General features: G+C 43.5%; 1 protein-coding gene across 3 annotated transcripts; it reads right to left on the bottom strand.

Annotated features, from left to right (window-relative positions):
• Positions 1–3760: 3760 nt before the first annotated feature.
• Positions 3761–11683, bottom strand: GPR19 (G protein-coupled receptor 19). Of its 3 annotated transcripts, none has more exons than XM_072339158.1 (3): positions 11181–11683; positions 10967–11043; positions 3761–5327 (listed from the first exon to the last, which is right to left on the bottom strand). In XM_072339158.1, exon 3 carries the CDS (start codon positions 5280–5282, stop codon positions 4152–4154), a length of 1131 nt encoding a protein of 376 aa, XP_072195259.1. In that variant the 5' UTR covers positions 5283–5327; positions 10967–11043; positions 11181–11683; the 3' UTR covers positions 3761–4151. The 3 variants fall into 3 exon arrangements, with proteins under 3 accessions (XP_072195259.1, XP_072195267.1, XP_072195252.1); XM_072339166.1 differs by lacking the exon at positions 10967–11043 and having other exon boundaries at positions 3761–5418; positions 11181–11290; positions 11380–11527; XM_072339151.1 differs by lacking the exon at positions 10967–11043.
• Between the last annotated feature and the right edge of the window lie 788 nt (positions 11684–12471).

Genomic DNA, 12471 nt, shown 5'->3' on the forward strand with positions numbered 1-12471 from the left:
AAACTGCTTGCCAGAAGGTGACATTTATATAACAGTCTTTTAGTAGGTTTTTTACATTTTACTGGAAGTCAGTTCAAATAAATCCCTTGTAATTTATAATGGCCTATTCCACAATACTTGTGAGGTTGTAAATAGCCAACTAGTAGAGGCGTGTTAACTTACAGAAACACTTAAGGAACTAATAACCCTTCCTCTAAGTGTACAGATCTGGATTTAATATACTTCAAGTCTACTCAGTTTGAATTGGAAGGATCTGATGTTCAGAAAGGCTGAGCACTCCGAATTTGAGCTGAAATTGTTGACATGCATTTGACGCTTCAGAAAACCATCTCCTAAATCAGTGCCAGTTGAATGTGATGTGATAGTTGAGGTGAGGAGCATGACAAACTCAGGAGATTCTCAACCAGACATAGGAATACTCTTAGCTGTAATTATAGGTAACAGCCACCTTGCTAACACCTCTAGAATGCTGGTTGAAAAAGTCCTAAGTGGTTTGTGGCTCTGTTTCTCACTGCCTCCCACTTCCAGCTGGACGTTTTAAAAATGCTTTCAACAGAATATAAAACTTTTTTTCTGAAATAAAATGGAGGGCCATAATTTGATGATTTGTAAGGAATCATCACTTAACACTTAATACCAGAAGTAAATAGTGATGACAGAATTTCCACTCCATGGGTGTCCGCTTAATAGAAAAACGTTTAGTAATTGACACCGGTCATATTCTTGCACAGAAAGCTCTTGAATAAGTGTTGGATGGGCTAGAGATCCAGAAGTCCTTTGTTTCTCCCATAGCTGCTCCTTTGAAGACGTGGTTGAGGTATACTTGTGAAGTGAGGCAGTTTGGTTTGCTAGGTGTACAGAATTCTGCTGGATTCAGCCTTTGTATTCTGGCTCCTCTCCTCCTCACTACACACATGCACTGAGGCACACACAGGTACCCACAGACACAGTGTCTGCGCGCTGACCAGACCTGCCAGTCTCACCTTGAGTATGGGAGCACCTGCCTCCAGAGCAGCATGAAGATCCAGCAGCAGTAGCTGGCCATTTCCCCATTGAAGAGCATTCCTGAAAGGTTCCTTCATCTGAATAGGATCGCTTGGTTTAGTCCTAAAGTTTCCTTGCTCTTTAGTAATTTTATTATTGTGCTATGTATATTGCCAAAGCAGCTATTGGTAGTAAGGAATTGTGAAAGAGCGTGGAAAGATTTGTAGATATAGACATCTAGGCATCTAGATAGATAGATAGATACTGATCAAGCAAACCTCAATGCATTTTCCATTTCCTGATTGGATAATGCATGACCTCCTTCCTCAATCTCCAGTGCTCCTGGGGCACTAGCAGACTAAATGACACAAGATGGCTGGTGCTATCAAAGCAACCCATCACCTCTTCTAAAATGATGCTGTAAAAATAGAAATAAAAGATAAAAATACGAAGTGGAAAAGGTTTCTCCTTGTGCAGGAGCAAAGCCAGCATCTATCAGCTGCCAAGTATTTTCCATCTTCAGCCCTGCTGCAGCACGATGCCATTTTTAGCTCCCATGGCAATGGCACAAAGCTACCAGTGGCTTGGTGTCACCTGCCTGAAGGAGGATGGGAATTGCCAGGAATGCAGAGGCAGCCTTGTCTGGGGCATGGTGCTCCCAGTGCACAAAGAGGACAAGAACCGGAAAGAATGTGCAGGACTGGTGGGACAGGGAGAGGAAGGGGTTCCATATGAACATGGATACCTGATGTTCAGGCACATCACTTCTCCTCTACCTCCTTTACAGCTTCTGGAAGTTGGGGAAATACATTCAAGTTCAGAAGAGGAACAATTGTATGAAACTCTCTGGCTTAATAACCCAGCATTCCTCTGGTTTCATACTGAAAATGATGTCTGGCAGACTTTTTGTCTCAAGGGAGGTTTTGGCATCTCAGAAGTGGGCTTCATCTCTTCATCCCTTCCTTTACTACAGTAAGTCTGAGTATAGCAGCAAAAGGCGGCAATGATCCAAGCCCTGCTCCTTATCAGCACATGCTGATGTTTTAGGGAGAAACAATTTGCCTGGAACATGAACCACACGGAACAAAATGGCCTCATTTTTAAGGTCCTCTCCTCTCACAGTTCATGGGGATTTTTGCTAATGACTTTGATGAGAAATGTCTAATCTTCATTTAATGGGGATTTCTGAATTTGTGAAATAGATACAGGAAATGTTCCCACAAACAGTAAGGGTTCTTATGGCCACACTTAGTGTGGTAGAGTAGGGGGAAGGAAAATGTCTAAAATACAGGCAGGAATATTGCTCAACAAAGGAGTTCCCCTACCCAATATTCCAGCACTAGAGTCCATCCAGACCACTTCTGCCACCTGGGGTTCAACAACACATGTGCTTCTGTGCTTCTGCTCTGTGCTGATCGGAAGGGGAGATGCATGACTGTGGTTAATACACCCTTAGTACTTGCTGCTCCTGTTCTATTAACTTTTGTTACTACAGGACTTTCAGACCTCAGGCCCAGTTGTGCTACATTTGCTCGGGAAACAGAAGAAAAAGATAATTATTCTCTGAAGAGTTTGTGACTGAGGATGCATCTTTCAAAGATGGAGCTTTTGAAATATGGTATGTGAAGGGATATCTCATGCTTGAATGTTATTTTCTGCCCCACAGCTGGCTTCTGACTAATTGAACACCTGAGGACAAAGTACGCACAATGCTTTTGGGATGACTTGATTTTGAAATGCATGTTGGTAATCTGGTCTTCAAGATACCAGGTCGTAACCTAGCTGTTAAATTATGATGATCCAAGCAGAGCCTAGTCTGAAGCAGTTTCTGTGTCAGAAATATGAGTTGGATGAAAATCTTCAGTGCAGAAAAGAAATAACAGGATTGCTGGTCTAAAGCCAGCAAGAACATGGAAACTTTCCAGGGTGAGGGAAAGTGAATACAGCAATCCATCAAAGTGAGGGGAATTCACCAAACGCTGTTTGTGCTGATCTTATTTTGTTATCTATGATGTTTTCTGAGTGTATTGCTGTAGTTTTAGGCACTAGAATAGGAATTAGGAAAATAAATCAGTATCAAACACAGAGGCTCTTTCCAGTTCTTCTTAGTGGGTTTGATAACTGCACGATGTAAAGGCTGCCCATTTCAAACTAGTTTTCAAGAAAACATCGCTCTTCATTCTCCTGTGGATCTGTATCTCAGATGAAGCAAACCTCAAAAATAAATATGTAAGATGAATGGACCCATGGTATACATGTCCATGGTGTATATGTGTTCACTTTTTTTAGCTCAGGATGGTCAGGCTGCACAATCAACCAAGCACCTCTTAGCCTGGCTTAGGAATTTTGTTCTTTGCATTTTGGTTCCAAACCAGATGCCGAGTGCTGGGGAAGTAACTTTGAAGCTTTCTACTGCGTTTGGCCATTGCCTGGGGACTTTTGGTGGTGAGGTCAGATCAGGTGATGCTGCTCCTCTTCTGCTGTGGCTGCATGTCAAGCACATCAGCCTGGGTGTAGACACAGCTAGAGAGGAGCTGGGGAGGGTAAGACATGGAGTCTTACTTTTCTCAAGCTGCTTCTGCCACTAGACCTCTCTGGAAGTGCAATGCTGAATATGCAAAAGCACTCGGGGCTGACTCTACAGAGGCAGTGTAAACTTTATAGCTGAACTCAATCAGCTCAACATTTTGCCAGCATTACCGCATACAAAAATCTTAGCCATGAGGTCTGGACAAGAAGGAAAACACAAGTGCAACAGTATTCTTAAGGGCATAACAGAAGGCTGTGGAGATGTCTTTGGGTGTATTTATGTATTTAAACACGGTGGCCAATGTACAGTGATTAAAAATGCAGTGGTATTTTTTCTCCCTTTTATCCCTACAAACAGAAAATGCAAGAGCTTTGCTTTTTTTTTTTTTTTTTTTTTTTTTTGGTTAGAAAGCAGATAGGCTCGTGATTCAGGGAGAATACTTACAGAAGCAAAATGCAGCTGAAATTATGTACACTAGATACATCAAAATCAATGCATTTAATAAAATATCTCTCTTTTTTTTTCCCTCCCTCTCTAAAAGTTGTTGTAAAAACACGTACATTTACATTGGTTTAAAAAGGGAATAAAGTTCTTTGTTCTGATGGTACGTAACCATCATTCAAAGCTATTAAGCCAATTAGACAAAAGTATTTGGAGGATTTGAATGAATAGGCCAGGCGAGCTTTTTTTCCTTTGCTTCTCTGTTAAACGAATAATAGATGGAGTCTTTGGTTACAGTTTTGGCTGGTGCTGGGATTTCTGAGATCCCGACATAATTTTTTTTTGCTATCCTTGAGCTGGTGGTGATGGTGTATGCATTGCTTCTGTAGCACTTCATGGAGGACATGCAAAAAGTTTCTTTCATTCCTCTTCTGAAGTTTGCATTGTACACTGAGTACAGGGTTGGCTTAGAAGCTGAAGAACTGAAAGAGATCCACGTGATAGCCATGAAAACCAAGGAACTTTTTCTGTAGTCAGTTTCCTGTGGGTGCCACAGTTGTACCACATAAAATGGGAGCCAGGACAGGAGAAACACTAAATTTAACATTAAGAACATCTTGATAGTTTTCACTTTTGTCCTTGGGACAATATTCATTGTTCTTCTAACAGTCCTGCCATCGGTGCCTATTCTCCAAATGTACTTAACAACTTTTTGGTAGAACAGGATGATGAGGATGGACGGAGTCAAAAACACCACCAAGAGATGGATAATACTGTAGATGGCTCCTTCCCATGAATTTGGGAGAAAAAAGTTGCAGTGGTCATCCTCATTGGAGCCATAGAAAAAGAAAACTGGTGACATAAATGCAAGATCAAAGATCCAAGCTGCTATGATCATTTTCTTGGCTTTCTCTCTTGACACCTTGAAGCTCAGAGGGTAGACAATGGTGTAGAATCGATCCACACATATGGAGAGGAGCACATACATCTGGACTCCAGGAGTGAAATACTGAATATACCTTACCAGCTTGCACATCACATTCCCAAGTGTCCACCTGCCTGATGTAAACTGAAGCAGCACAAATGGTGCGCTTCCAACACTGATGAGAAGATCTGCACAAGCCATAGAGACAACAAAATAGTTGGTGGTTGATTGTGTCCTCCTGCTCCTGTGGATCACCAAGCAAACAAGGGAGTTTCCAAAGACGGAAATTAGCCACAGCACTCCAAAAACCATGCCGGCTGATACAATTTCCCCTGGCTTCAGCTCATACTGCAAGACGGTGCGGTTCCTGCTTGGCCTGGGCTCCTCAGGTGACTCTGTCATCTCATGGTCAGCTGCAGGGAGGGGGGTCTTGGGGTAGCTTTTGTTCTGCAGCAGGAGCAATAATGTAGGGAGAACAAAAGAAACGTTGTTATCCGTACTATGGTCAAGCGTGACAGTCATGTCTCCTGCCTGGGCTCTGTATAAACAAAGACAAAAAGTTATATCTAGTAAGTATTTGTGAAAACTTACTTTAATCAATGAATAATAATTTTAAACTGAATGCGTCGATTTCAGAGAAACAGTGAGAAATATACTGCCAGATTTTCTAGTATAGCAATTATCACCATGTTTCCTATAGATGGTCTTATGCCCCCACAAGGATTAAATGGAATAATATTTTATACTACTGACTGTGCATATAGGGACATCTTGCCTGACAATGATGCTCTAAAAAATGTCCTTTCAATCATGGTGAATTGCAAAACCTTGTTCTTGTTAGTAATGCAAAATCTGTTCCTGTGGTTGCAATGTGTGAGTCCTTAGCAATGGGGTCTTTCTAGAAACTCAGATATATCAGGATTACATCTGTTAGCAAAAAACCCCACCCAGTTCATCCCAGAAGCTGAATGAACAGGTCAAAAACAGCCACCATCTTCCTTGAGTTTTCATGTGATCCAGGTCACCACATTTGCTTTCTGATGTTTTATTCAGTGTTGTTCTGATGTTTTTTCTCTGCCTGTGTCTGGCTTTGCACCAATTGCTTTATCTAAGCAGAAAGCTACCAGATGAGTCTTCATGAATACAATAAAATAATAGACAGATGTGGAAGAGGAAAAGATGTACTATTTGTTTGATGTGATTAGAGAAGATGTTTTCCTTGAGCTACTTAGACTCAGTGTTCATTAGCTGACCTTAGTGAAACATTGTGTGCTTCACTCAAACAGATTACATGTACAGTGAGCTCTATGCTATATATTTAGCATCCTTGAAAATGTGAAGTGTGTTTGGGAGCAGCGTGGCAGATCTGCATAGATGCAGCCACTCTGCACGGAGCAGCCAGGCTGTGACAGGAAGTTGTTGTGTCTCCAAGTCTTGGACCCACAGCATCAGACTCGCACCGTGCCTGGCCTCTGACTGTGAAGCAGAAAGTGGGTCAGTGCATGAGTCACCAGCACTACTCCCGGAGCTGCTAGCCTTACTGAGCAGCTTTTGTGTTCAAGATCTGGAAACTGCAAATGTCTCATATTAAGTTTAGCTGAAGCAGTCTAAGGCTGATAACTGCCAGTTTTGTTTCAGGAACACTATGTGAGTCCCTCCTTTCAAAATAACAATTGAGGATACAAGGAGGGACATCTGGAGACCAAGAAGTGGATGTCAACCATCTGGAAGGGAAAATGTCTGCCTCAGCCTTTGGGAGGTATCCTGCCCCTCGTCCTTTCTCATGCTGCCCAGACTGGCCTTTGCTCCCCCCTTATTCTTACCTGCCTTACCCAATTGTTTTCTTACTATCTTTTCCTGTCAGAAGAGTCCTGGTTCCTGAAGCAACCCCTTCCTCCCCCCCTCCATCCACTGCTCTCCTAGAGATATCCTGCCTTTGCCAACTGTCTGCAGGGCAATAGGGTGCTTTCTTCGACAGAGTGGCAGAATGCACTGACAGCACAACCTGCTAAATTGCATGCTAGAATGATCTGTAATAGAATAATACATGTGGAGACTACTAGCCAGATAGATAGAAAAGGACACTGTACTCTTCCTTAATTTCCCTTCTTAACATTCAAAGGTATCTGCCACTCAAAAATATCCAGCTGCAGTTCTCATGCCCCTTTTTGCTGCTTCGCTAAGTGAAATGCAGATTCAAAAAAGAATGCAACAAATGGCTTTTTTTTTTAGTGCTTAATCAAAATAATATCTTTTTCCCAGTCGCTGATTTTTAGGATCAAAAGATAGCTAAATAATAGCGAAGTGGCTTTTTAATTCAACCTATTTTAGTCCTCTGCATCATCACTGCAAAATGCTGGTCATGTAGTGGCCCAGAGAGTTATTTGAAGGACGATAGTTTGTTTTTTACTCCATAAACTTCCCTCTCTGAAGAATTTCTTGGGAGTAGCTGCCAGACTGAAGAGCAGTGCTTCATCTAAAGGAGTTTAATCAATGTGAGAAGCAGGAGTAAATTGAATCAGGATGGGGTGCTTTTGTCTGGGCACTCTTGCCTTAATTCAAATTAACTACTCTATATGTGTGCTGAGACGCAGTGCAATAATCATTTTACAGAGTAGCACAGAGCCTTTTGACCTGTAACTGTTTCTTGCTGCACAGGGATGACTGCATGCATATTGAGGCCATTCAGGGCTTGTACTTCCATGGTAGGAATGTGGCTGCACACGCTTCTGAAAGCATGCAGATTCACTGCCAGTTCTTGTTTCTGGGCTAGGATTCATAAAAACTCTCACCCTGCTCTTGTGAAAGCTTTCCTATTCTCCACCTACTATTCTGAGCACAGCCTGGAAATCTCTTGAGGTTCAGTATATTCTTACTCTCTTCATTCCTGTGCACAGCGATAGAAAACGTCTGTCCTTCTATCAGGAGAATAAGATATTTGAGATTCATCTTTTGAAATTCTTATCCATGCTTTATATGCCACTGCATGCACCCCTGGCTCTGCCCTCTGCTGGTGGAGAATCCTGTTGAATCCTGTTCATCTGCATCGTTAGCTAAAGGTCTTGTGACTGGAGATGTGGGCAGTCTGGCTCCTGCTGGTGTGCAGTAAAAGCTTCAGAACTGAACTGATGATGTAAGCTGACACACATTGTTGTACTTTCTACCAGCATCCAGCTGCATAGCCTATATTGCAGGGTGAAAGAGTAGGAAATATGGATGGAATCAGATAAAGTGATTTGTTCTTTATTTCCATCACATATAAATACCATATGTTGTTTTCAGCTACTGCGTGACCATGAATCTCAACAAGATTATTCTGCTGTGTGTGTGAGGAAAATAAGGGGCTGACTGGGCTTAGTAATTGGTGAGCCATGCAGCAACTCACCAGGCCAGGAACTGGGTCCACGTATTGCTTCTGGATGTCACTTCACATCTGAAGGAACTCCTCTGACTGTAGAGTTGCAGTGTGGTGCCTGAGTTCTGGCCCAGAGGTTCATGATTTTGGTAAACATTCGGAGTTGAAGAACATGTGCAAGTTACAAGGTACTGCACATCTGCTGACTCTCTTAAAGGCAGTCACAAGGCAAACAAAAGACTACGGGTCTCTTGTTATAGGTGTAATTCTTCTTACTCAAAAGGAATATCTACTGAATCTTAAAAGTCTCTAAGCCCTATTCTATTCTCTTAGTTCTGTGACTAGTAGCCAACACTTTAGACTAATACTGACTGAAAAATGATGACAGAACCCAGACCTTTGCCCATTGTGATTGTGGGGGCAGGAAAAGTGGGATCAAGGAGGAGGGGGACTGACCCAATTTCTAACCCTGCTTTCCAAACAGGTTCCACCTACTGGTGTTGTGTAACAAGAGCTTGAAATATTCTTCTGTGGGCTTTTCGCCTTCTTCAGTGGGGAATGAGTCTGCCCTTCCTTGATTCAGAGGTAAAAAAAAAAAAATAGGTGTACTCTCCCACACTCTTACACTCATTTTTTTTGCAACACCAGGCCCTGTTCAAAGCACACCACACACTTGTGCTTGATGTGAGGAACACAGTGCTTTCAGGACTAGTTTTTCATGGTGGGTGTTGGCAGATGGGCTGTGGTGAATCTCATGCCTGGCTGATTTTTTCTGCCTATCTCCTGGAAATTCTCACCCTCTCCCCACCAAGCGTCCTCTCCCCCACAAGGAAAACATGCCAGCAGCATTTGTGAGCATGACAGCAGCTCAGCTCACACTGCCAATTTACTTAGGAGAATATGTATGTTTTCTTCTTCTACATAAAAAGTTCACACAGGAATTATTTCTTGACATTAAAGTTTGTAAAAATTGCTTTCTCAGTACTCATGCAGTGAATACAGTTGCAGTATTTATGCACTGGTCCAAACATTCATGTCTGGAATATGAATGTCATTTTTATGACCCTGTATTTTGTCTGGTAAGACAGATCTAGAATTCGTGTGACATGGGTCACTGGTGCCAAGTGTAGGGCTGAAAAGTGGGCTGTTACTGGTGGCTAATGATAATGCCAGGGATATTGTTGCCAGAGATCTGAATTTAATTCCAGGGAGATTTACATGATAGGAATAAGAGAAGGAGAGGACCTGAGCAGTAGGAGAATGCTCCCCTGCCCTCTATCAGAGGATGTGGTTTAATGAGAGCTTTCAATAGCCCTCTCATACTGACTTTGCTGAAGAAGGAGGATGGAGCTGGAGGTGATGCAAAGCCTGCAGTTAGGTTGGAAATTACTGGTGCAGAAATAATTGCTGGAAGGGATGTCCCAACTGAACTGATCTCAGGGAGAACTAAGCCACTAAGGAAGAAGCTTTCCCTGCACTGGAGATATCTACGTGGGCAGGGTGCCGGCTGCAGGACTTGTTCTAGCTGCCTATTGAAGGGAAAATAGGGAGCAATGGAAGATTCTGGAATGGATAAATCCCAAAAACACAAATGCTGCTTCAAGTTTTGGTGCTGAGAAGACTGAGTTTGAGGTAAGAAGGGGAAGTAGGCTCTGCTTGAGGCTGTTGGGTTTTACTCTGCATTGTCTAGTTGATATTTCTCTGACTGGAAGTCACACTGGATTGTTGGACACCTGAGGGAAGATGCCTGGTGGGACGACCAAATAAAAAAATCACATGGAAATTACATGGTGAGACCCAGATGAAACGGCACTGCACTGCTTTGCAAGCAGAGGCTTCACAGGAGTACTGTGGAGGGATGAGGATTTCCAAGCTCTCCCTCAGAGCTAAGGAGCAGAGCTCCCCAAATGTATTAAAGGTACAAAGATTTCTTCCCTTAGTGTCTCATCCTGATTTCAGTATGTTTCAAATAAACTCACAAATCAAGATTCCAAAACCCAAGAATTATACACTCAAAGAGTAGCTGCCTCTTGGTTGGCACGCATTTCTTTTCAGCAGATCAAGCCACTTGTTTAAGTGACTAACAGTGGATTTACTGACAATCCTTCAAGAATCACCACTGAAAATCCTTGCCAGAAAGAGCTGGCTCTGAAGCCTACCTCATGCACAAAAGAGGCCTATTGAAAGCAAAAGGCAGTTTTACTTCTCCTTAACTCTGTGGAACCAACATATTGCTTGTCATGCTAGAAGTCATCTGGATACATGGAAAATATTGCTATGCATCTTCAGAGAGTATCTGTGTGAATTAGCAAAAAACAGAGTAGCCTTCTTGCCTCTGCTGGCTACAGATAAGCAAAGATTACTATGCCTGCGATGTTTCCCTAATAGATGCATCCAGGCACCCACAGAAGGAGGGACTAAATTCTTTCAAAAGGGATAATTAAAATTAATGTCAGAAAAACACGGAAGTGGCTATATTGGTGCAATTTCAAGGAGAAAGAAGAAGCTGCGTGTATGCATCTGGACACTGAGAAGAACAGATGGGCAGACTAGTCTGCTCCATCTCAGCTATTTTCTTTCATCAGATTGTCCATGTCAGGGGATTGTTTAAGAACAAATAAATGCCAAAATTAAAAAAAAAATAAATAAAATAAAAATACTAAATATTGATATACAGCACATATATTTATATAGAAAATGAAGACGTTTATTTTGCAGTAATTCTACTCACCCTTTCGTTTTCAGCAGAATCATCACCTCAGCATTCAAGCCCTGTGGAGTGTTTGCCCCTGAATAAAGCTCTCCTTCCTAAAACCCAAGGATTTTAAAAGCACACATGCTAATACACATAAAGTAAATCGCTGCAGAAGATCGTCTTTCTTTACAAAGATAGCTACCCCTTTAGCCACAACATTGCTCAGCACAGCACCTATAGGTACACGCACCTGTTCCAAAGCATAATTGCAGAAGTCCTGGGCTCGTCCTTCTTCCTTTTATAATCCCAAGTGAAGCCATATTGGAAAACACGCAGTATGTTCACATCTGTGCCTGGCCACTTGCAAATCCAGTAGAAGGAGGGGTTGGTTATTCTGCTCCTGTTCTGTAATGGAAAACGACGTGTGGCGGGGCCGGCTGCTAACTTACTGTTCCCGCCGCCCCCGCCACGTCGCGGCCGGTCTCGTCAGCACCGCGGACAGCGGCACGGCTCCCGCCCCGGTCCCGTGGCCCCGAAGGGATGGCTGCTGGGTGTCCCGGTTCTTCCCCGCCGCTCTGCCGGCTGCGGTGGCTGGAGGTCTACGCTGACGTCCCAGTTGCTATGGTGAGGGGCGGCTGCTGGAGAGGATGCTTTTCTTCCGCCATGGTCGCAATGTCTCCTGAAAGAGACAGGGATAATGGATATGGAGAGGGAGGTGGAGAGAATTTTTAATTAGCTGCCTCTGGGAATGCATATCCTTCCTTCCTTCCTTCCTCCCTTCCTCCCTTCCTCCCTTCCTCCCTCCCTCCCTCCCTCCCTCCCTCCCTCCCTCCCTTCCTCCCTTCCTCCCTTCCTCCCTCCCTCCCTCCCTCCCTCCCTCCCTCCCTCCCTCCCTCCCTCCCTCCCTCCCTCCCTCCCTCCCTCCCTCCCTCCCTCCCTCCCTCCCTCCCTTCCTCCCTTCCTCCCTTCCTCCCTTCCTTCCTTCCTTCCTTCCTTCCTTCCTTCCTTCCTTCCTTCCTTCCTTCCTTCCTTCCTTCCTTCCTTCCTTCCTTCCTTCCTTCCTTCCTTCCTTCCTTCCTTCCTTCCTTCCTTCCTTCCTTCCTTCCTTCCTTCCTTCCTTCCTTCCTTCCTTCCTTCCTTCCTTCCCTGATGATGTGAGTCTGTCTTAAACAAAACCAAACAACATCTTGACAAATTTCAATTAACAGACGTATCATCATAGTATCATAGTATCGTGCGAGTTGGAAGGGACCTTAGAGATCATCGAGTCCAATTCCCGGGATTCGAGTCCTTCTGAGTAGCAGAGCAGCATTTCTGCCACTTGCGCCACAGGGGGGATTCGAACCCCGGGCCTCTGGTGTTGCAAGCAGCAATTCTACCACTGCGCCACCAGAGGCACACATAGCTGTAGCTGGAGATGTGTCAGAAAGTTGGCAAAAAGTTTGGAAGTTCAAGTCACTTTTGACATCTACACATTGCTTGGTAGGCCTAATGCTACTTTTGTTATGAAATATGTTCCTGAGAGACTGCAAGCTAGGAAG

The sequence above is a fragment of the Excalfactoria chinensis genome, chromosome 1 (genome assembly GCF_039878825.1).
Source record: "Excalfactoria chinensis isolate bCotChi1 chromosome 1, bCotChi1.hap2, whole genome shotgun sequence".
In the NCBI taxonomy this organism is placed as follows: domain Eukaryota; kingdom Metazoa; phylum Chordata; class Aves; order Galliformes; family Phasianidae; genus Excalfactoria; species Excalfactoria chinensis.